Genomic DNA, 26659 nt, shown 5'->3' on the forward strand with positions numbered 1-26659 from the left:
GCTGTCTGTCCATAGGTGCTTGCACATAAACAGCCTTTGGCATGAATTTAACTGCATTTTTTTTTTATACAGAGGTCATAGGTTTACACGAACCGTTGTCAAGATGCAGACAAAACAGATCTAGCAGTTTACAGAGTTGAAAAGTTGGAAAAGTTCTGCATTGATGCGGTATGTGAACAATGCTGCAGCATTAACAGTTGGAGAAACAAGATCAGAGCGCTATGATGCGAGAAGTCTCCTGTCAAAGAAATAGAGCTAACCACAAAGTTTGGAGGAAGCTGAAATTATTTCATGCCGTTTGTGACGCGGAGTCACAAGCGATTGTATAAAATACGAACATTAGGCATGGGAATGCAGCAGCAATAACGTGGACATCGTGCATTCAACTACAAAATTTGTGTAGAAGTAATTCTGGATTAGGAAGTGAAAGGAATTGTCAGGAAACGACAATTGATTTTAGATAGACAGAAAAGAGGTATAACGGTTTACTTGTTTTTTTAATTCATAAATTAATATGCATCAATCTTGATTTTAAATGAAACATTTGTGTTAGTCAAGAACTGAAAACGACAAAGAAAATATGGTAAAACTACAATAAGATTCTAGTATTATATCTATATATATATATTATATGGATTGTATTTACATTAACTTCAACGAACAGAAAAATACTCCTACAGCATTTATAATTGTAAATTCAACATTTTATTTTTTTAAATAAAATTTTATGTACTATGAACATAAACAGTTTGATATATTATTTTTGTTTTAAACAATAAAAGATAAGAAACTATTGTACAAATAATTGCAAAAAAAGACTAAGAAATGTTGTTAGAAGGGTCACAATGAGACCTTATTGCAAAGTGTTACCAGAAAAAAATTATAAAAACCCCAACTTACCGTCCCTCCAACTATTCTGCCCAGTGGGTACCAGGCCCTCTCATCAAACCAGTTGAGAAACTCATAAAAGCCATTAGTTGAGAGATGATGAGTTGATCTGTAGTTGAACCTGTAGACAAAAGAACAGAATAGAACATATTGTCACTTCTAATGGGGGATAAACAGCATTCTATCAACACTGTTCTGTCAAGGTGTTTAATGGCTAGAAGAGGTGCGTGTTAAGACACTTCCTAAATCACAGATTAAATGCCCAACTGTCAATCATCACTGGTGCCAAAGCACAAAGCCCACAACAAGAACATCCACTGGGAAGCACTTAAACGGTTAACAACCATCAGTAATTTAGATTATTTAATGAGAGGGAAAAAAGACATTTCAGTTATTTAATCTTGAAGGACAAGTATTTCCAAGGACAAGAACTGTTGACTCGCTGTGTTCAGTGCACGCAGACAGAAAGACACCTGTTCAATCAGCCATGCATACTTGAACAAGGATTTCTGCTGATATTCCTTTAGGCCAGTTTTCTGCCGCAAGATGAATAAAATAAAATAAATAAATACTCAATGATAAAGAGTTGTATGTTGGACACTTAGAACAAATTACTTGCTATTTTCTTTTTTTTTTTATACGTGACCTGTGCAGACAAAATTATTCACAATGAGAAAATTTTACAATTTTAAGTTTGACCAAAATTTCAGTTATTTATTTTTTTGTCTGTAGCTCAAAATTAACCTGTGCTCATTCCGACTCATTTTGCTAGCACAGGTCACATATTATACATAGATAATTACTACTACACATTTCTTTATCAAAAACACTACTTATTCTTTGGGTGTTTTATAAACACTTTAAAACTCCAATGCTCAAACTAATACATTTCCTGGCAGTCTTTATCAACTTGGAAGCTTTAATTTGATGCAAACCTGATTAACAAAAACCTCAAACAAAAGCACCATAAACATGGCTGCAATTAAACTGTGTAATCCTCTCTAATGCCTTTATCAGCCCAAGTTTAGCAAACTGTGTCCCGCTATCTCTCCAAACTCCAGAGTACTCAATCTGAACCTTTTCTTTACTAAAAGCTGAATTAAAGAATAGCTTTTTAAAAACATCCCTTAACCACAGAAGCGAAAAAAAAACCTTTAAAAAAATCAACACAGCACAAATAAAAAAAAATTTAAAGTAATTGCTTTAAATTTTAACTAAACATTCTATTTTCAGAAAACGCCCAGGACTTAGCAAAGCCTAGCTCAATAAAACGCACAAGTTCAATAATATATGCAGGAAGAGGAAAACCGAATGATTCACAGAATCATCATGTGATATTTTAACAACTTTGACAAATAATATATAAAAAAAAAACAGGTGGATTAATAAATATAATTTCTTCGTACTGCATTACCATAAATGTTTAGTGAGAGAACATTCAATGGACCATAATCAGTCATAATTCATTTGTGCAAATGAAAATTGGGCTCGGAGGAAGAGACAATCGAAGGCTAGTCAATCACTCAGCCAAAACACCAAAAATAATGAAACTATTATTCTGAGAAAACTAATATGATATTGGACCTCAAGACAGAACAACCTATTAAAACGAACAACAGCTAACCCTCATGGCCTCAGTTTCATTCACGTAAAATATAGTATCAGTCTGGGCTAGGCTCCATCAAATACTCCTCTCTTATTGGAAGTTTACAGCTCCAGTGGATTCCTGATTGCTGCTATTTTAATACAAGTAGATTGTGTCCAGTGGGATAGAAAAGCATTATTTCTGGATTTATTTAATCAGATTCTGCATGCATGGCAAGTGTCACTCAGCACACAGCCTGCCATCAGATTATGTCCTTACTCTTTTGTAATACAGCCGTCTCACTGGCAAGAAATGCTCAGCGTTCACAGTAGAAACTGGCAACCCGATGCTTGAGTGGGAGGAATGGCAGAACTGTGAATCATGCGTATTTTAAGCCCCCTTTAAAGCACACAAACCACCCATCAGTGACCCTGGCTGCTAACTGACACCACAACCTGCTTCCATTCCTGCCTCGTGACCTTTCTTTCCTCTCTAGACAGGCTAAAGATTCGGGAACCTTTACTGGCATGGTCAAACTCTCCATCACGATCTGATATCTGAACCGGGTCCTTGGCATTCACTGAGCACTGCAATGTCCTTCCTGCGAGGAAACGTCATGAACACACCAGCAAAAGTAAATGATACCCTTGTTGTCAGGTGTTATTGCAGATTTGAGATTTTATTGAAATGCAATCCTCTGGAGATATTGGTTTCCATTCAAGCAGAGATAAAATGTACTCAAATGCCTGTTACCTACACAAACAGCTGCTCGGGGTGCTGTTATGAAGATGATCACTTTCACTTTTTAAACAGACTTGCATTAAAGAAACTTTGGTTATACTTTGCTAAAATTTGAATATTTATTCAACTGATGGCTCTCTTCAACTATGGGCATTTTGGCCCTTTTGAAAAGAAACACTTTTCTAGTTAAAATCCAGCATGTCCAATAAAAGTTAACAAATACATTGCAGAAGAAGCAAATAAAAAATTAAGTTATGCATTTATGCTTAATGGCATTCTGTTGTGAAAACACTTAAAACTAAATTTGTCATTTTGCGGAGGCTAATTTCATTGCTAGCATTTTGTCAATTCTGCACAAATAAAAAATTAATTTTTGTATGATTTATTAAAATAATTGACTGGACGTGATGCATAAAATAATCCGTTTAAGTGTGATTTTACTTGATTTAATTTAATTTGCGTCATGCATACACTTCCATTCAAAAGTTTGGGGTTAATTATTTTTCTTTTATTTCTTTGAATGAAACATCTTATACTCAACATGACTGCATTTATTTAATCAAATTTTTTATTTTAATGTACAATTTCTGCTTAATATGTTTGTGGAAAATGCTACATGTTCCAGTATTCTTTGATGAACTTGAAAATGAAAAAGTTGATGAAAAAAGAAACACTTTGTGTTATCACTTTTGATCAATTTAATCGATCCTTACAGAATAAGAGTATTAATTTCTTCAAAAAAAATCTCGCATATCATTTCAGGCATGCTCTTCAATTGCACAGTTGTCTTCTTGGCAAAAAAAGTACAGTGTGGGACAGGCATAACTGAATCATTTTCATTTTAATTTATACATTTATTTAGATGATCAATTTAATACATGCAATAATAGAACAAGGATAAAACAAAAACTACTAAATGCAGAAAAATTAAAGGCAGAGAGAAAATTTTATAATCATAGTTTACAAAAAAACCTTCATTACAAAAAAAAATTAATGAATCAACCCCTGGGACTTAAGTTGAAGAAACACCCTAACGCTTCCGTGACTTCTGTGACATACTCTCCTCCAACAATGATCGCCTGGAAACACAATCACAGGGAAGTCACCCGGAAATGACCCGGGGCAACAACTGAGTCTGTCATTTTAAGGTGGGGTCATCTCAGCAGACAATGTGTAAGACTATCAGATTTCGTGACAGTATTATCAGCTCTTTGAGCGCAGTGAACTGGATTTCTTTATTCTGCAGTTTAACCTCTGTGACACGTGTTCTGTTCAACGTTCCCACCAACTCTGAACTCCGCACTTCCTAAAACTCAATTTCACACAGCGTGAACATACACGAAGAGCTTCGAAAGGTCCCATTCAATGGCGTGGAGCAAACTTACATTTATTAACAGCCACTGCTGAGGGTATGGGAGAAGTTGCTGCTTAAAGTATGGCTGGGATTGCTTGACATAAAGGTTGCTTAAACCATGGAGTTTCTTGTAGACAGAGTGGCTAAGATCCAGAGCTAAGAAGCGCTAAGGCACTTGGAGTAAGTTGAGTAAGTTCATTAAAGACTGCAGTAAAGACAGGGTAAGGTTAATATCTTGTTGCTGAGCAAATGTAACCGAAATGGAATAACTATAGGTAAGAATGAACCGAGGAATGGAATACTTGCCTGTTCAGTCTGAAAGAGCTCAACCTTGTATCATAAAGGAGCGTTCACACTGATGTGGATACCGTGGGAGGTTAACAAGGCATTTTTACTTCACTGAAGTATCCAAAGTAGGCAACAAATTGAGTGAGCTTCACGGTCTCAAACGGTGAACTTCAAACCTCCAACTATTATTGAAAACAAATGACTTCCAGTCACACCGTCAGTGCAAATCGCTCTCCATGTAAGTGCCCATTAAGACCTGGTATAAGGCATTACGAGAGAAAAAAGGAAGAGAAACGTGCGACTAAGAGTAACATAATGAGACTGAGGACTGCCTGGACCCAAGGATTGGTTTCTTGTAAGTCTGATTACTTCTCTCCATCACACCATGTGCATATCAGAGGGCAAAAGTCAGACATTTCAGACTTCGAGATTGCTGGTAGGATATCAGGAACACAATTCCCTGAGAGTGATGATGTGGAAAAATGATTGTAATAATTTACCCTAAGTCATCAGGATGGGTAGCTTGTCATATTAAATTTGATGGCTGACATTAAACCTGCATCACCTTCATCAATTTAATCAGGATGCAGGCATGGAGCATACAAGGAGTTTGGACCCTGGGGCAGATGGGAGTCTGAGGTTGATGAAAACGGAAATAGTTGCAAAGATGGAACATGACAAACGTGGTAGGAAAGACCATTAAGCAATTCTAATCATAACTCACCCTTAATTTACACCAAATAAACCAGTACAAAAACAGGCTAAAGCACAGAAGATCTCTCACAGCTCTTGACTAAATCACTTTTGTAACTTTAAGAGGAAAAATAAAAAATTTACACAGTAAATACCATGAAGTGTTTTTGGTTCATATATACAATGTAAGGATGGGTGATAGGGATGGGCGATATCTTATCGTTTGCGATATACAGTTGAAAATTCTCCTCACGATAAATATTATTCTCCTCACGATGACAACGATAAGTCTAGTTGATGACGTAGTTTTTTGCGCGCGCCCCTGATTCACTATTCACGTGCGGACGGAGTGAAAACAAGAAATGTATGAAGAGTGCTGCGGTAGGGGACAAACATCACTGTCAACGGCGGATTTTAATGCTTCAACTACAGGCATGTGGAGTAGCAGAATGACTGAGCCGTACATTAGCCTTATGGTCCACTACATAACGAGTGACTGGAGTTTGAACAGCTGTTGCATCCAGACAAGTTTTTTCCCAGATGACCACACAGGTGAAAACATTGCGAGTGGCTCGAAGCAGTTTCTTCAAGAATGGAATTTACATGAGGAGAAACAAGTGTGCCTGACAACGGACAGCGGGGCCAAAGCAGCCACTCTAAACATGTGTACAAGACTGTCTTGCTTTGGCCATTGTCTACACATTGCTATTGATAAAGTTTACTCTTTCTCTCTTGTGTCAGTGTCAGTATATTTAATGCATGCACACGGAGTAAACATGAGCTTAATATTAACTGTATTTATGAATTTGTTTCTGCATTAGTAATGTGACTATGCTTTATTTTGAACAGTAATTCATTACATTAGCTAATGTTTATATTATGTGCATTTAATATTGACTGTGGAATAGTTTACCTCATTATATCAGGGAATGTCCCTCTCTTATAGAGTATGAACAACATTTGAAAGCTTACTTTTTCACTCTGGCTTTTGATCATTTATGAGTGCTGTGTTAATGGTATGATAGGATATTAATAGTGTCGCTTCGAGTATGACGTTGTCTGTGGCAAGGTCCTGATTTTAAATGTCTTGATGATTGTGTTATTTTATCTTTTGTACAGCACTGTGGTCAACTTTTGTTGTATTAGTATGTGCTTTATAAATACATTTAACATTGAACATATTAAATGTTCATTTTTTTTAGTTTCATCTATTTTCATTTTAACTGAACTTTAACTTTTTACTTTTAACTTTCTTTTTTGTTTTTTTATTGTATTTATTTTATTCAAAAGAAACAAATACTTAAAAATAAACATAGTTTTGTTGTTGTTTTGCAGAGAGCAGCATGAGGGATACCAGGATTGACAGAGCTGTGGGAGTCTGTAAGAAGATTGTCAGTGTTTTTTTGCACAGCTGGAGAAGAAAATAATTGATCGTCATTTGTATCGTTATCGCAATAAATACCTGAAATTATCGTGATAATTTATTTTAGGCCATATCGCCCATCCCTAGTGGGCGATATACAGATATACATATACAGATATACAGTTTTGCACATCCCTATTTTCCGGACAAAAATAGAAGTAGCCTCAGAGGTAAACAGTCCGAGTATGTTTCTTGGGTTTTTATTCCTTCACTAACCTTTTCTTCTCTTCAAAAAACCAATTACTGTGATCTAACAAGGCAGTCTTCAACCCATCAAAGAATTAAAAAGAGGTTTTTATGCTTAATGTGCTCTAAAGGTGGCCAAAGGGCCAATGAATCTGACCTCAATCAGTACAGCCCCAACGACACACACACACACACCTCAAACTCATTAACATCAGATTCTGGTTCAGTCGCACCACAAGCTTATGTCATGACCCATACCAGCACTTGACAAATGCAAAACAAAAGAAAACAAAAGCTGTACCATCAACAAGAAAATGCCAACAAAATCATGTCAGCAGCACCCAGTGGAGAAAGTACACAACTTTGGTACAGCACTTCAACCCTTATACTGCCTGTGTAAGACAGTTGCAAAGACCAAACCTCAACACAGGTGCTTCGTGAATCCATGGATTCTTCTGTAAAAAAAGGTGAAGACTGCAAGTTCAGGCCAGGTTGGAGGTTTGATGGAGGAGTGATGGGGCTTCAGCAAAGTTTGCTCTTTTTAACTGCCCCATTAAAAATGGGTCTGTCGAAAGCAAGACTGCTTCAGACTGCTGCAGAGCAACTGACGGCTGAATAATATATGGAAAATGGAAAAGAGTTATGGTTTATAAAATGAGATGCACTGTCTCCATGTGCTTTAAATATGTCAGGCAGGGAGTAAAAGTGAGTGCTGGTGCTTTGCAGAATACTCAACCCTGTAAAAGACAATAAGAATCCAAATGTTTAATTTTGACTGTACATTCTCTTCCATTTCAAAAAGAGACATTAAACAGACATTAAACTGACCAATTCAATAAACTGGTAATGGCTGGCTATTTTGTCAAAATGAATAAAGGAACACTATAATTCACTTATAGCATTTACAGCAATTGACTTCAGAATTTAATGCACAGATTGGATGTTAATCAATCTGATTTAATTATTTGGACTTGCTGGTGTTTTAAAGTGTTAGTGAAAATGAGACTATTAGACTATGTTAGTAATAATGATTGGCGTATTAGGCAGCCAATACGAATTCATGGTAACATTTTACACTTTAGGTTACATTTGATAACTACAGTACATTCTCAATAAATATGTAAAGTGTTACCAAATTATTCTGCAAGTAAAAGTGCATGCGATGGTCTGAATGCATCAAATGAGAATGTAGACTTTGAAATTTAGCAATTCAAGTACATCCGTTTGCATCAATGGATCCGCTACTGACCCAAACTCTGTGACAGAAAAACAAAAAGGATAAAAAGATTTCATAACCGAACTGCCTGGATCAACAGATTAGTCAGCTGTAAGTGATTGGGCGACTGTTCTTTTTAAAGAAGAAATTGGGCTTCAGAAACTCATGAAACGCCTGACTAGATTTAAGAATCCCGATTCATGCGTCAAGCTCGTCTGGTCAAAGCAATCAGTCTGAATGATTTAAGCATCGATGTAGCCTCATACTGAAAAACCTTTAATCTTTTTAAATCGCTGATGGGAGGAGGAAAACCAACAGCAAATGCCAAATTCACATCTCACTTCCTTTGTGTTCGTTTCCTGGAGATTTAATCCAACATAAAAGAACTGATTAACCTTGAGGAATGATACAGAAGGTTTTCCGGATGAGGACAAGGAGTTCGTCCCGCCTGACACAAGCACATCAAAGCAACGCTCTTGGAATAACTTTGAGGGCCCGTAATTGGCGAGGGGAAAAGCTTGTGCTATGAATGCAAAGCAGCTCAGCAAAGTAAGCACATCTTAATTAAACCATTCCGTTTCGGCATACAAAAGCACCTGCGATGCATTGTGTATCTCACACACACAGAGCAAATAACTTTACCCAAGTGGGCCGAAAAACCACTGTGATTAATATTTAGCATATCACTGTGTGATAACGGATTAGAAAACCTCCATCTGCAATATGGCATAATGCTACTTTGAATCTTACATCTCATTAACCAGAAACAGAGACTGATATGTTTTTCCTAAACTAGATTTCTATGTATCAGTCCTCTGGAAATTGCTATTGATCCCATATTTAAGCTTAATTCTCACTGATAATTATCTGTCAGAGTTAATGAGCAGTGTTAAATTCATAATGGCTTACAAAGTTTTCTGAGGCCTTGGTTACACCAGTTATTGAAGAATTTGTTTAAAAATTACAATCTTTCATCGATTACTTATTTTCATGTTGTTCTGACCTACTGTACTTTCTTCTGATATTACACATCTTTGTATAAAAAAAGACCGCAATTTAATAGATGAACTCAAAAACCAAACGAGTCCGACTCAGTAATGAATCATACAGATTTGTGAACCGATTCTACTTATTTTTTTGGAAAGAAAAGACTCAAAAAGGAATTATTTATATACATCCAATTTCATTTAATAACCAACCTCCTTGTACCCCTTTGTTTGAGCATTATAAATATGAGTTTGTACAGCTGTGAACTATCATATGATATCAATGGTCAGGGTGGAACATTACATTGCAAGCAACCTTATGGACCACATGCGGATTTCAATAAGCAGGAGAAGCTTAGGTGAGAGTCTCCTACAGTATGGAGGAGTAAAAACAACCTGCCCCTGTAATTATGTTTTGACAGTATATCAGTCAATTGGACTGTGTTAACTGCTCCACTTTGACCTCAAGCATAGATGACACCGCATGAATGAAACTTGAGTGGGAGAAGGCTACAGACACAACTGATCAAGCTACAGGAGCAAACAACAAACTAAAACCTCACTTCCATTTCAGTGTGGGCGAAATATCAGTTTTAAGAATAAAGCAGAGCTTAACAACAAAGATTTTGTTCCTGCAGGCCAAGTAGTTCAGATTGATATCTGGTCTGCCAAAATGTTCACCAGCTCCAACAAAAACATTATTTTCTGCATAATGTTTTTGGCAGTCAGAATGATTTGCATTTCATTAAAACTTCAATTCTTTACAAAAAATTAAATGTACCAATTATTAGTGGCAGACTGATATATCGCCAAGGCCGATATATCAGCCGATATTTGGCTTTTTTTTTTAAATATCGCATCGCAGAAAGGCAACGCCTGAGCGCGCACAGCTGAGGTGACATTCTCCCTCGTTTACTGACATCGTTAACGGTTCTGTCTAATACAGATAGAAGTCTGTCTAATGATCAGATAGAACGGTTAAACAAAGGAATTAATGTATACAAAAGGTATCATAATGATTGCTTTTATATTATTAGTAACAGAAAGGCAAACAATATAATACTTTCTCATTTGAAAGTCAGCAATCAGCAAATACAAATTTATCATTTAAACAAATCTTTGAATGGCTAATGAACATTTAATTTCACAAACCTAGCAAACTTAGTTGAATCCAGCTTTGAGATCTTGTGAAGTGTGCATTTTTTATCCAAAGTGTAAGCATGTTTATTTTACACATTTATTTTGTAATCAATATTAAATAGATTTCAGATTTCTAAAATATTAATTACAATAAAAAACATAAGCTTCATATCATATATATATATATATATATATATATATATATATATATATATATATATATGCGCGCATGAAATCACACAATGTAATATCACATAATTGCTAAAATTAAATGTACACATTTTATATACTATTAACTAGACTTTTTTTATGGATTATGAAGAAGTAAAATAAATACATTTATCCTTTAGATAGCAACTTTTTGTTAGAAATTATAAGACAGAAACAACATATTTGGATTAAAACAATATAAAGAAAAAAAACTATTCATTAAGGCTGGACAATAATTCAATATCAATATTCTTTTTTCCCAATAACGGTGATACGATTTTTAAACACATTTCTGATATTTCGATACACATTACCAGTATTTCCCATACATTGATTTATTTGTGGCATTTGACTTTGAGTAAACAGGAGCACTGCACATTTCAAAAGCAAAAAGCAGCGCAAGTGTTTTATATGAATTATCTCTGAAGGAAAAGGACTGTCTTCAAAAAAGTTTCGATGGCATTTTCATTTTATCTGATAAAGAATCACTCCTCAGCGGAGCTGCTTTGATTACAGCCGTTACTGGAGAAACCGCTGGTTCTACTGCTCTCACAGCGCCTACTGCTGGCAGACAATCAGTTTGCATTCAAGTCCGGCTCCAGCAACGTTTTCTTTTTCTATGCAGCTACTAAGAGCACTTTTCATATACTTTTCATACACTCTTTATACTTTATAGTTTTTTTGTTTCAATCTATAAGATTAATCTTTTTGAAAATGTTTTTTTTTTTAAATAAGTTTTTTCTTTTAAATAATTCTTCTGCTCACCAAGCCTGCATTTATTTGATCCAAAGTACAGCAAAAAGAGTTTCATTTTGTAATTAACTATTTAAAATAATTGCTTTATTTTAAAATATAGTTTATTCCTGAGATCAAAACTGAAATTTCAGCATCTTTACTCCAGACTTCAGTGTCACATGATCCAGAAATCATTCTATATGTTGATTTGATGATTATCAATATTTGAAACAGTGGAGTAATTTTTTTCAGGATTCAGATCCAAAGATTAGCATTTATCTGAAATAAAAAGCTTTTGTAACATTACACACTATTCCAATCAAAAGCTTTAAGTCAGTATGATTTCTTTTTTTCTTTTTTTTTTTGGAAAGAAATTATAGAACTTTTATTTAGCAAGAATGCTCAAACTTGGATTGATCAAAAGTAATGATAAAGACATTTATAATATTACAATTTCTATTTCAGATAAATGCTGTTCTTCTGAACTTTCCATTCATCAAAAAAACCTGAAAAAAAAATTATACTCAACGTTTCAACAATTTTTGAGCAGAAAAATCAGAATATAAGAATGGTTTCTAAAGGATCATGTGACTGGAGTAATGCAAAAAAATATATAGCTTTGAAATCACAGGAATAAATTACATTTTAAAATATTTTCAAAGATAAAACTGTTATTTTAAATAGTAAAAATATTTAGAAATGTTATTGTTCTTGCTGCATTTTGAATCAAATAAATGCAGGCTTGGTGAGCAGAAGATCATTTATAAAAAAAAAACAAACAAAAAAAAAATTTTGACTGGTATATTAGCCTATAGTTTGAAGTTTTAATATATTAATTAGGTGAGTCTGAGACTATTATTTACATTTATGCATTTAGAAGACGCTTTTATCCAAAGCGACTTACAGTGCATTCAGGCTATACATCTCTTTTTACCATTACCTGTGTTCCCTGGGAATTGAACCTACAACCTTTTGCGCTGCTAACGCAATGCTCTACCACTGAGCCACAGGAACACCTATTTGACAGTGATTTCACATTTATTGTTTGTATGAAGGCGTAATACAAAAAAGCTGAACATTAACTTATTTGTGCCGTTTTTTTGTTGTTGTTTTCTTCTAAAATATTATATGGTTTTAAATGAGGTGTCAGACTTGGAAAAATCATTTGTCATAAGTTTGTATGCACAAACATCTGTTGTGGGTGTTCATGACCGTTTTTAAAAGACTTTTTTAATAGGGTTCATATCGATGTCGGTATTGTATCGACCAAGATTATTTTGTAAGAGTTGAAATAACATTAAAACTCTCTACATTTATCCACCCCTTTTTTATAACAACACAGACAACGGTAAGACTTTCAAAAGCAAGTGAGGTGAAGGTCACCTTCCACAGCCTGACAACTCCATCAGGCATGATCCAGGCTGCTAAAAGCTCAAACTCTAAAGACGAGGTCAGCTGAACAGGAAGTAATAATGTTAATAAGCTGGCTAATAGAGACAAACACGAAGAGGTCATGAACCTAGATTGAGTTGCAGTGGCATCAGCGATGCTAACTAGACTGATAAACAGCACTACAATAACTGGTGCCATTTTAAGCCATGCTAATTATCACAGCACTTCCCTCTATTCCTCTGAGTGAAACTCGAGGCCCGCCACATAATTTTATGTGGCCCGCGAGAGCATACCTGTATTATTGTCTTAAAATAAAAATCTAAGCGGCTTTATATTGTAAATTATGAAAGTGCATATCAATACCACAAGTTTGTTTCTATTTTGTGTTCTACTTATACGCAGAAATTGACTTTGGTGTGCATTACAAATGACATGCAATGGTTAGGATTAGGGGTGTGGGGTTTTTCCGTTGATGACGACTGCATGGATGACTCAAAGGAATAAGTGCAGACCTCAATGCTTGAGCACCACCTCGAACGATCGAGCAGCACACATGGAAAAACACAATATTCTCAATTCATAAAAAAAATCAATTGCAGCTTTCAGACACGATCAGACAGATCGTTTTAATAGTTAGAGGTGGTTTGCTTCCAGGTGGATTCCCATTCATTCACTCACAGAAAACGGACATGCTCTCTATCGGTCAGACATGACACGTGTGTGCTCAAAAATTATCTTCTCTCCTGAGCTTAATAAACGCAACCTAGAGTGTGGGCATCCACTGGCAGAAATAAATTAGTGCATATGCCAACGAAATGTAAATCAGTAGTATTTACGTAGCATAACTGTAATAAATGCGTTTCGCACATGTCCCGCATTTTCCCGTAAAATCACATCTACTGTCCTACAACAGATCTATAGCCAGGTGGTCACCCTAGCTTAGAATAATAAAATAATAATTACTAATTTAAATCAGTAAATTTGAGCGAAAACAATACATTATAAAAATGAAAAGCAGGTTTTTTGCTATCCAACCAACTAAGGATCCAGTAAGCAAATGCATTCAAAGAGTAAGTTCAAAACAGCGCCAATGCAGAGAAAGCATGGCTGATTTCATCAGAGATGGCGGAGATAATAGTTCTCGCTTACAGAAGTCACAACAATTTTTTATAATTCAGCAAGCTATTTGGCTTAAAAGCACGAGTGTTTTAAACTGGGTGCTGGCTGAAGGTGCTTTAGTTTACGCAGCAGTCAGTGGTTTAGTAAATCTGGATCAATCAGGTCAAGGTAGCTCGTTTAGTGGTCTTTTGGAGTCCCTCTGTGTTCCTGTTTGGTATCGCAAATCACAATTTTTGTTTATTAAAAATCCGGTAAACTACTAGATGCAATGTAGAAATGTTCATTTTCTGTGAAGCCACTTCACAACAGTGTATCATGAAAAGTGCTATACAAGTGAATTAATTGCAAACAATTATTAAATAATTTATTTATTGTGGTACAATATACATTAATTGCGAATTATGAAAATTAAAAAGTACTTTAGTCCTTTAGTTTGTATATATTTATTTTTGGGTAGGGGAGTGGGGGAGTGGGGTTGAGCACCACTTCTTTTTTCTACTACAAGCATTGATTGTGTATCATATGCACACCAAACACGTTCGTATCATATGCACATCAAAGCCAATTTCTGCATATAAATCACATGCCATATATAAACAGAAAATCATGCTATTGATACACATATGCATGAGACTGGGCTCATGCCATATCTGTCACACATTCTTAGCAGCTCACAATTATTTGTTGTGCCATAAATGTAATAAAAAAAGTTTTAGTTAATGTAATGACTTGTGTTTGATGATACTTGTCTTTATTATTTACTTTGATTTATAGTGTGATTTGGATTTCTTAAAATGATATATTAAAAAGGAATTATGTTAAAATAACACCAAACAATTGCATATATTTTTAAATCTATTTAAATGCATATTCAATATTTGTAAGTTAAATAATTATTTAACATCATGTTAAGGAGTAGTAACATTTGTCTTAGAATTACAAATGGCCCTTTGTTGGCAGTCATAATGTTGAAGTGGCCCTCAGTGAAAATGAGTTTGACACCCCAGCTATATTCTCTAACAATGCCTTGAACAGGTTACGCCAATACAGTAAAAAAAGATGGCCGGTGCTTGGCCTCTTCTACTCCTTTTAAAGACCAATTAATACGTAGACTTATAAAGGCCAGCCAGAGGCAACAAGGTCCCTGTGGTCCCTGAAACATTATAATTCTCCTCATATCCTCCAATAAAAGTAGAATCTCATTCAGATATACAAGAGAGCAGCTCAACTCCACAGGCAGCTCAGAGATAAGTGGCACTCAAATGCTTCTTCAGATCAGAATGCCTGTCACAGACACTGCAGCCCCGGTCAGGGAGATACAGGATGAAAGCTCAATTAACACAGGGGTGGATGGATAATGCCATATGGATTGAGAGAACAGAGATGGTGATAAGAGCGGGATTCAAAGAAAATGGGGGAAAGGTAAAACAGAAATATGAGCTTTGCGTTGCAGCTCTTATTTCTGTTGCGCAAACAGAACACAGGGGTTAGACGTGGGCAATATGATCAAACTCATTTTTACAGTATGATTCATTCTATATCACAAGAGATGAGGGAAGAAAGAAAAAAAAGAAAAAGGACTTCACTGTGGGGCAATATTTTACCTGACAATACTGCAGTATTCTCTCGAATCTCTCCACTCATTTATATTAGGTCAACAAACAATGAAAAGACATGAATCGAGAATTGTAGAAATTATAATTATAACCTCAGTAATCAGCGTTAAAATCTCTACACGTGCGTGATTTCACAACCACGATCATATTTTGCCCATGTTTTGCACAGCTTGTCAGTGAACAACGGCTCCGTGTAGTTAATGCTGCTCCGTGTGAAATCACGCACGTGTAGAGATTTACTAGGGATGCACGATCATGATTTTTCATGGCCGATTCCGATACCAATTTTTTTACAAGCAAACTGGCCTATTCCGATACCGATTTTTGATTTTGTTTTTTACTTTAAGCAACAAACAAGAAAGAAGGAAAGTGTGCATAAACAAGATGCTTATTTGGTATTTAATAGGCCAAACTGGCTTTTGGCTATTGAAAACAATAACCATAACCTGATGAAATTAACGACAGTAACTGCACAGTAAGTAGCCTACATTCAATACAGCCATAGATGGAACAGACATCAGCATTTAGCTTTTGTTTTTGAGTTGAAACTACATAGAACTGGCCTTAAATTAAAAGATTAACTGTAACCATGTGAAATTAAAGGCAACAACTGCATAGTTCTACAATCCAAACAACACCATCAACACACATTGAATAAGATGTATCTTAATCAGCATTCAGTATTTTAGTTTTTCAATTTGGTTTTAAATTTAAAAAAAAAGGTCTTTACCAGTGAGACTAAATAAAAGTATGCTATATAAATATTAGGGCTGTCAAAATTGCTCAAAAATGACGTTCGAATATTCCCTCCAAAAAAACATGAATATTCGAACTATTCGAACATCTGGTGGCGCATGTAGTCAATGACGCGCATTACGTCAATAACAGGACAAAATAATACAAAGAGACATAACTACTTGTATAGGTAGTCTATTTAAGTTTAAACATATTTGACAACGTATTACCTACACAAAAACAAGGAAATCAACTAATGGCCAAGACTGCAGACCTCACGCTCTCTCACCCTCTCTGCGCATAACGGTTTAAATGAACAAACACATTTTTCAGTGCTGATCAAGAGTTTTGTGCAAGCAATTTAAGGTCGCGAATTCTGTCCCAAATATAGCAGGCTTCATTCAGTGATTGAAACAAATATTATTAATATTAATTGAAGTTTTACAGCATATAGAACTGACATTGAATGCTCCGAGCGAGCTGTGCTGTGGTAAACATGGAACTTTTCCTTGACAATAGGGCTGGGATAAACGATTATTTTTTAAACGATTAATCTAGCGATTATTTTTTTCGATGCATCGATTAATCTAACGATTAATTTTTCAGACCGATTTGATTTCGATTATCTCCCCATTAATTGACTACTAACAATTTATACATGTTGATTTACATATCTGAATGAAAAAAAAAACAAATTCCTTAACATTGCAATATATGTTTATTGCTCTTAAAATTACAAAATAAAAGACTGACTAAGAATGCATTACTTTGCACTTGTATAGAGATAGCATTCAATAAAACCTTGAAACCTTGAAAACACATAGCTTACTGAAACAAGCTTACTGAACACATAGGGCCTAGCTTACTGAAAAAAGAAGTTCTTTCAGATGAAAATAACAACAACTTGATGTCTAGTATTCAATAAAAAAGGTCACCCAAAATACTTGTTTAGAGCAATTGAAAGAATACAGTATGTAAATGTAAACTTGAGGGCTTTAAGCTAATACAGAGAGTGCTTTTACAAAAAAAAAATAATAATTAACAGTGGGAGCCAGCTGCCTGTCAAAGAGAAAAAAAATCTCCGAATGCTCCACGTGAAACTTTGGCGTTCCGCCCTTTTTCTATCGTGTCTAATGATTTTGATTAATATGCACAAGGGAGGGAGAGAGCAAGAAGCGCTCGTGTTGTTTGAAGACTGTGAGTGCGCGCGCAGCCGGGGCTCTCTCTCGTACGCGCCCTGTCACTGTCACTCACCGATCAAATAAGGCTTTGACAGCCGCCAAAAAAAAAAGATCAATGCCGAAAAACCCCTGGATTGGTTATATAACATTGGACAGAATGTTGATCCGGCCATCGCGTATATTCAGCGCAAATAAGGTAAACGTTTTGCAAGCGTTTTTTTAGAGAAATAAAAACAGGTCGACGAATCGATGCGCATATTTTGCGTCGACGTATTTTTTGCGTCGACGTCATCGATGACCTCGACGCGTTGTCCCAGCCCTACTTGACAAGAAACGATAAATAATCAAACCTCGCTTCCATTGCTTGACAGAACTCCCCGAAGCGTGCTCCATCCGCGATACTGATCGATCTCATGTCCTTACAAATGAACGAAATTATTTTATCCATTATGGCCTCTTGTCGTGTTGCAGACAAAGAGCTTGTGGCGGGCGATGCAAAGTAACGTTAAGTGTCAAGACGTGACTGTTTAGCTGGAGTTCCACACATTATGCCATGCTCATTTGGGTGCACATTTTTGAGATGTGACCTCATGGTTGAATGGTATGCTAACTGTATCTTGAATAGCTTGCATACAACTTTATCTCGCGGGTCAACAATTTTACCTCGCTTTCTCTGCTGCGGTCGAGTTGGGCTCTGCACTTGCTGGCATCTTCCATGAAGACGCGTCAACTTTCAGCAGTGATGCTGTGCCAGACTCCTGTGAGGCTGTGACCTGTCCCTGAACCCTCAGGCGCGCTAACGTGCCCACTCGCAAAGCAGACAGCCATGCCTCTACTACCGCGGGCGTTTTTTCCACATTTTTTTTTTATTCGAATATTAATTTTCATTTTTGAAATTCGTTTTTTAAAAACTATTCGAATATATATTCGAATTTAGAATATTCGTTTACAGCCCTAATAAATATTATTCCAAAATGTTAAATAAAAATAATGTTGGTGCAAATAAAACAAGGATGCAAAGTGTTTCATTCATCGAATTAAAAAAAATAAAGGTAATGATTCACATCTATATTTTTTTTACTTGAGCCAATGAAAAATAACTATTGTCTCAAATTAAAAAAATATAGATGTGAATCATTACCCTAAATTTTTTTTAATTGGATGAATGAAACACACTTTCAGTGTGCTACAGCAGGTGATTTTAGAAATCAAATTCAGTCAATATAATTTTAAGGTAAAATAAAAATAATCATCCTAAACAGCAGTGGTTCCCACCCTTTTTCAGCTCGCGGCCCACACAACCACACACATATGTTTGCGCGGCCACTTAAAAAAAAAATTAACTGACCCCACTATTGTTGGGTTAATAACTAAGTACTCAGAATCTAGATTGTTAACTGAATGAACTAGGGCTGTGCCATATGGACAAAAAAAAATGCTTTTACAGTCATAAATGCATTCAGGATTAATTTGAAACATATTTCCAAAAGAAAACCAATTAGAGCTTTATCAAAAAGTTGTAACATATCTAGAACAGACATAAGTCAAAATTATCACTATAGTAAAGATGTAACAAAATGTATAGACTTATGGCAAAAAAACAATAATAAAATAAAGTCCTGTGTCCAGGGACTTTTTTTTTCTTTTTTGCCATGCATTGTTCTTAGAGCTCATTAATTGCCGATCTGTTAACATGGGATTGGAAAAAAGGCGCATCACAGACAGTGTGTGAAGCTGGAGTTAGGCGTATGGCCAGTCTGTTCTGTTCTCACGCTAGGTGTAATGCATTCTGATTGGATCGGATAGCATACTGGGCAAGCGCAGCGCAGCGCACAATGTTTTTTTTGTTTTTTTTCGAGAAGGAATGGCGAAAGTCAGTGACTTTTCTATGCTTTTCTATGCTTCTACACTTTTCATTGTAAGGAAGGAAATGCCACAGAATTTAATCTTTCTTTAAATTAAGTGCATAGAGTTGCTTGTTTTATTAGTTGTTTGTTGATTATTAAATATAAAACTTGCTGAAATGTTTTCAGTGTGAGCATCAACTATTTTTGAACACTTTCATCTCGTTTCAACAAAACCGTGATAATATTGATAATCGTGATAATTTTAGTCACTATAATCGTGATATTAAATTTTCATACCGTCCCATCCCTAGACATAACTGACAGTTTTTTCGAACATACTATCCAAGATGGGTATTTTCACATATTTTTTATGTATTTGTCGGTACAAGAGCAAAAACAAACAAATTCAGACAAATTCAAAAAACAGACGCCTCTCTCAGAGTGAGCCTGAACATTAGAACACCGCGGTGCTGAAGTGGGCTCTTACACATCCTTTTCTGTTTGTTTAAACTGCGATTTGTTTTTGTTCATTGAGGTGCAGGAGGAACTTAAAAGAAAACTTTGCAAACGAGAGGTCGGTTCAGTGTTGCTGTCTGTGAGACGCGGCTCTCTCTCCGCGTGTGCACAGCGTGAGTAACCAGCTACTCAGTTCAGCTTTTCCGCGTCTTGTGTTTGAATGCTTTAAAGTCTTTTGAAAGGTTACGTTTGCAAGTGGCAAGGCTTAATAACATGTGAAAATCATACGCTTTCGTGTCGACACGCAGCAGCGTTCTGTCGACTGGGCTCAGCCAGACGGTTGAGATTGACTATTAAAGGTGGGATATTTTTTCCTATTGAAAGAGCGATCATAGCTCACTATCAGCAGTTATTTAATCTACATTTTAACATTGCTTACATATTATTGCTCGGTGTAAGAGATTAATAGGTAAGCAGTACCAGTAAAGTGATTGCGTGTGTGAATTAGTCATACCGTCTCTATATTATTGTGAAGCTGGGGGTTGTAAATAGCCTAGTTCCTTCAAAAGTAGAAAAATATGCTATAATAAGCTTTGAGATTCTAAGATACTTTAGTGATAAATCACAGGACAGCGCTGACAACTGCGCTCCTCTATGCGCGCAATCTTCACAGCTATGAGTTTTCGTGCCACAATGCAGCTGCGCGAACATGGTAGCTCGATATAATAATACACATCCGATCGTCTAATCGCTTGAATGTCCAAACCATAAAACAAATACAACTGACAAAGTTTAGTGAAGACTCAAGGCTCACAGCTCGCGCGCCATCACTATGTGTTGAACTATGTGTCATCTCCGTGTTTTGCTTTTATGCTACTGACTGGCAGAACATGTTAGTACACGTACTGTAAAATAAAGTGCAACCCAAGTATGTTTATTTAACACATTTTTAATCCATTGTCAAACGATTTCAAATTATATAAATTTATTTATAAATTTATTTATAATAAATTTTTTTTTTTAAATCATATCGGCTTAACATCGGCCCCCCTGCTTTCCAAGATATCAGCATCAGCTTCAAAAAACACATTTCGGTCGACCACTAATAAATAAATAAATAAATATATATATATATATATATATATATATTTGCCGATCACTATCAGCAAAGGCTGATAACACCAAAGCTTTCAAATAACTAATAAATATAAATATGTCTGTGGCACCATAAGCACATTCATTTTCACTTAGACTTATTCAGATCTTCCTATGTATTTTCATTTTTTTCCTCAACTTTTGTTACGTTAATAACGTAAAATGGTTCCTGCCCACTGACAGAAGCAAAAGTACGCCTTCCGCGATATATACAGCATACCACTTGACACATTTCCACTTTCATTTCAGCCCTAATTGCATGCTTTGTTACTTGCCTTAAGAGGTTAAAAGAAGTGCACAAGCCAAAGCAAGAGAGAAAAACGATACACAAAACACTAGAGGAATTAAGAGTAGAAAAGCAGAGCAGGAAAAGCAGCACTCCAGCATCCAAAAATGAGAAAGGACAGAGCAGGTTTGGGGCAATGTGCTGGATCTAAATGAGACACCCAGAGAACCAAAGTGTGTGTGTTGCACTGAAATTATCTGGACATGAAACAATTACTCATTTGAGCTCTCAAATCAATGAAGCTGCTGGCTAGAAACAGAAGAAAAATAAGTGTCTGAACAAAGCATTTTAAAATGAGGTTCTCTCAGTTATTGCAATTTCCAAACACTTATGATGCTCGGTCAGGCTCCAAACCATTTTAAATGGTTTTATTTACAGGGACAGGTTGAATAAACTTCCCTTCAGTATTTGAAACCACCATTCAGACAAAACTCCATCACCTGGTGTAACTGCAGGTAACATTACATTTCAAAAGCCTTAGGTGTTCATTTCAACATCTTACAAGTTTTCTAAGGTTGAAGTCCTAGAATATATTATCAAAATATTTTGCATGCTGAATGACCACTGAATGTCAGCGGTTTCGGATCCAAGACTGAGCCCAGGAAACCAATAACCCAGAGGGACCTGCATCCCAACCTCTACAAAGGGACTTGAGCACTCACACTCAGTTAAAAGCTTCTCAACATTCATATGACTAACAGAGCTGGAAAATCAATCTGAGCCAATGCACGCCTGCCAGCGAAAAAGAAAAACTCCTCCTGCATGTCAAAGTAGATTACTGAAAGAGAGGACACAATAGCCTGAGAGGTGTCAATGCCACACTTGAGAGGACAGTCGCATGTGTGCATGCAAACTAAATGTAAGCACTATGAATCACAAGAATACAGTCTCTTATTCACAAACAGACCAATCTAGAAATCAAAATCAGACGGATGACAAGCTTAAAAAGTATTTAATACACACAGACAAATGTAATGCACACTTATTAATATATTAACACTTTGGACATTGCTTGGCCAAACCGATTTCTCAAATATATGCATTTACATTTAAAAGTTAAAAAAGCACACAAAACACTTCAGCATTAACAGATGCCAACAGCCATGCCCGAGTGTGCAACAGCATCACAAGGAACAAGGTGGCATCATGCTAAATAAATGATCATGCCATTCCAGGGTTTGCCGTGTGATTTATGAATGCTCTGAACGGAAATGGGCTAATGACACAAGCACAGTTGGCTGAGCCATTATTGTAAATGGTTAGAAAACTATGCTAATAAAATTTAGAAAGCCCATTAGCAAATAGAAATGCCCCGTTTGCTAATTAAAGCTACTCATGCAAGTGGTGCAGTCCATTTATGTATGAGAGCGCTTTCTTGAACATGCATATCAATGGCCATGTGCAGATTTAAGGGGTGTTCTCACATATAGATATTAAATGACTGGAGGTCGTCAAGTCTCTGTGCTGTTGTTTGCTAGTAGGCGTCCCTACTGGACTGCAGTATCTAACTCTATCAGACGGACTGTAAAACCTACTTCCTACACAAACAAGCTGTCTGAGCAACACAAAGCAACCAAATACAGTTTATTTTGCATTTATGTGCTGTTCAGGGACCACAATAATAGACCACACAGAGGAATTGCAGTTCTGCTAATGGAGGTCTAGTTAACATGCAACTAGGTGTCTCAAACCAATTTCTGTATATCTCAAAGACACAAATGTTGCAAACTTTGGCCAATACAGTGATTATGTCAAGCTTAAAAGTGCTTTCTGCATCAGCCATGTATGCTGAAAACACATTTCATTCAAGATGAACAGAAAAAAAACCTCAACAACCCTGTGTGTCCTAACATCTCAGATCAAGAAAGCACTACGACACTCAGGATACGATTACCAACAAACATAAATCAGTGTAATATTGAATTGTAACTGAATATTTTACATATGCATGATGTAATACAAAAACACAAAAAAGGTACCAATTCTATGACTATATTTTACAATAGCGGAACTAGTAATAACCAAAGCTAAAAAATAGATCTGGCCACATGATGAAATAAAAACTTCTTTTTTTTTATTACTACCCAAAGAAACCACCAAAATCATATTAGCCTTTTTTCATTTCTTAAAACTAACTGCACAGAAAACTGAAACAAGTTTTCATTAAGCTGGAAGCTTTCTCTGTATTTTAAACAATTATAATCTTTCATTGAACAAATTCAACAATTCATAGCAATGAGCCACCTCTCAGTATTTTAGCTTATTTTATTTTATTAAACAAACTTCTACTCTAGAATTATAAAAGTACTCAATAAATGGTCAATGATTTTGGCACAATTAAACTGTAACCAGTGAGCTTGAGTTTTGTTTTTTAATTTAGGCTAGTAATATTTGTTTGTGATATTGAAACTGGTGACTAGCATTACAACATTTCTATTGTATCAAAAATTAAACTGGAACTGCATACTGAAAACTTTTTTTTTTTTTTTTGGGCGTTTCAGATAAATATTTTTAGTTACATCATTTGTAATGATGACCAAGTTGTGCACGCTTAACCTAAAAGAAGCCTGTGACTGGCAGACAACCAAAAAACTATACTCTAGCATGTTTACCTTCTTTGCATGAAGATGTTCTTCCATTGAATATCATTAGTTTCAGCACAAAGATAAGAGTCTTTGATCTTCCGTTCAGACTAATGAATGCAAAGCACCATTACCATCAACATAAGCAGAAAATTTGGACCATACTGTGAAAGGATGGTCCTGCTGTTATTCTCTTTATATGCTAGCCATGGTATAACTGCTGAAATGCAATCTAACACACGCCTGACTATACAATTATTGTTTTTAAAGAATCCTTCACGGTGAGATGCGTGACAATAAAGATTACTATCATGATAAAATCAGAAGTTGACCTAAATTCACAAAGCCTCATATACCAGTTTGAGACTTTATATCAGACTTTCATAAACAGTTCTTCGCTGCACTTAACAGGGGGCAAGAGGAAATGAGCTATACGTTAAACAAAAGGGAAGTGAATGCTTTTGAGTCTCAACTGGATGTAACTGCTGCACAAGGGTTTTAATTCATACCTATGATTCATGAATGGATTAAACATTTTAGTGCTAAAAAGAAACCATTAGTTCTAAAGCACAAGTTATGCGCTTGCATTTGACAGATCTGTGGATAAAGAGAATTACACTTATCTGCAAATCTGAAATTGTTAAAAAACATAGGGATAATTTATGAATACATAACATATGCACAGATTAATAGTATCATGAGGTGGGAACACTGCACGGACAGTCATTTTAACATTTAAAACTTTAATATTGTTACTAAAACTTAATTACCAGTGACCCACATAGTACCACATTGTGATTAACCATTGTTACCGGTAAGCTTATAGTCACTATTGAGTTACATACTAAAATTAAGAATAGGTAACAGTAACTGATCCATATTAAATGTATGTAACCAAACAGTAAAAATATCTTTGATCAGTTCAACTTAATATAATTTGTTAGATACCAGTACTTAAGCAATTGTTTCTATTCATTACCCAAAGAGTTGCTGCTAGGTAGTGCAAATCTGTCAGAGGATACTACAGTAATATGTGATTCAGATAAACCTTTCACTTCTAAATATAACCAGTTTTACCATTTACTTATCATATAAACATGTACTTGGTTACTAACTTAGTTCCTGTTCTCCCAATACTAACTTACTAGACAGTCGTAGTGTTGTGTATTACAATTAATAGTTAAGAATTTACAATTATGACTGACTAATGAACTAGTAGGCTCTATGTAATGAATGAAGTGGACAGATACTAGGACTAATGACGCTAGTTAGCTAACATTACTGAATAACCTACAACTTGTAATTAACAGCAAGCAACAGTAGCAAAAGACATTGTAGGACATTTTAAAAGATAAATGCTAAAACGACTTGCCATAAACCAAAATTTTTAATAAACGTAAGTTACAACAGTTCATTTCCTCATTTGGAGTTAAGACACCGTGATATTCAATATACCTCAACAGACTGACAATTAACAGCAGTGCTAAATTTAAATAGCACGTTTCTAGCGAAAGCACGATCACAATCAATTTTATTTATCTGGAAATTAAAAAAAAAGAAAAAAGAAAAAAGAAAGATGGAGGGCAGCTGCCATGCGATTACGTGTCAAAATTGTAAATCATGGACGTACCGCACAAAGACAAAACGCTTCCTGAGACAATTAACGTTACGCTGAGATGAATGGAGGGTCGCAGGAGCTTTGTGCATCACGCACTGACACTCCATTCACAACGAGATTAATCGTGCATAACATCTCCAAACCTCAAATTTAAAATGCGCCACAAACCCTCCCGCCTTTACACTCACCAAGGGTCAAACTCGTGAATGATGCTCTCGAAGCGAATAACTGCGAAAAGTCGCGAGCTGAACCCTGCCAACCAGGCCAGAAAGAGAATGGTGAACGAGAGCAAAGACTGCCATCCCGCCGGCTGCGTCAGTCCCCCGGACAGGCCTCCTCCGCTGCCGCCGCATCCAGCCGGGGAGCTGTGCCGCCCGTTGCCAGAGACCGAACCTCCGGCGTTGGAGCTGGCTTTGTGCTTACAGTCGGAGGCGGTGTTGTGCTCCGCCATGTTCTGGAGAATTTGGTTAGAAGAGCACTTCCCACCGCCACGCACCCCTCTTGCCACCAACCCGCTCCCTCCTCGGCGCCAATATTTCTGCGCAACCAGGCCTTTGCTCCAACTGCAGGTATTTGGCGTTGTGTATGAACAATCTGTATTTATTTGCAGTGGATTCCGCGTCTGGGTTGCATGCTAACCGGCTTGCACACGAGATCCGCTGTAGGAGGACGAGGAGGACGAGGAGGACGGGGGGGGGTAGGGCGGTTCTACTCCATACAGCAGGAAGAATCTTTCAGCCTCTCATAGCGAGACAGGTAGAACAAGGCGGGTCATACTTCAGCCAATCCGCTGCAAGGAAACCACTGACAGAAGCTGTGGATCAAGCCAATGAGAGCACGCACAGCCTCGAACGTTGACAAACACAAACGGAAAAACGTTGACAGGAGGTTGGCCAATCGTGACTCTGGATTTCAATAACGGACACTGGTTTGAGCCAATCAGTATGAAGAACCGTCGCGGCGCTGTAAGCGATACACCAATGAAATAAATGAATTTTGCATCGAAAAAATGCTCCCTTCACAGAGGCCTCTACGCAAACGAAATGTTCATGCGGATGTGAAGCGAATCGATAATAAATCATCAAAAAAGGCCTTGTTTTTGAAGCGGTGGTTGCTTATTTATCTTGAGAGAGTTGGCAACAGTGAACATGATGTTTATGCCTGAAATTTATTGCGTTTTATGTAGAAAAGGGCGTATGTTTCACTCAAAAATGCCATTTTCTCACC

General features: G+C 36.3%; 1 protein-coding gene across 1 annotated transcript in view; it reads right to left on the minus strand.

Moving 5' to 3' along the window:
- Positions 1-26117, minus strand: part of LOC132158741 (dolichyl-diphosphooligosaccharide--protein glycosyltransferase subunit STT3B) — a 47329-nt gene extending 21212 nt beyond the window's left edge. Inside the window, exons 1-2 of the mRNA XM_059568287.1 lie at positions 25621-26117; positions 901-1009 (exon numbers count right to left, since the gene is read on the minus strand). Of these exons, the coding sequence (XP_059424270.1) occupies positions 901-1009; positions 25621-25883 (372 nt within the window). The 5' untranslated portion in view covers positions 25884-26117. The remainder of the gene's footprint in view (positions 1-900; positions 1010-25620) is intronic.
- Positions 26118-26659: the final 542 nt, after the last annotated feature.

The sequence above is a fragment of the Carassius carassius genome, chromosome 15 (genome assembly GCF_963082965.1).
Source record: "Carassius carassius chromosome 15, fCarCar2.1, whole genome shotgun sequence".
NCBI lineage: Eukaryota > Metazoa > Chordata > Actinopteri > Cypriniformes > Cyprinidae > Carassius > Carassius carassius.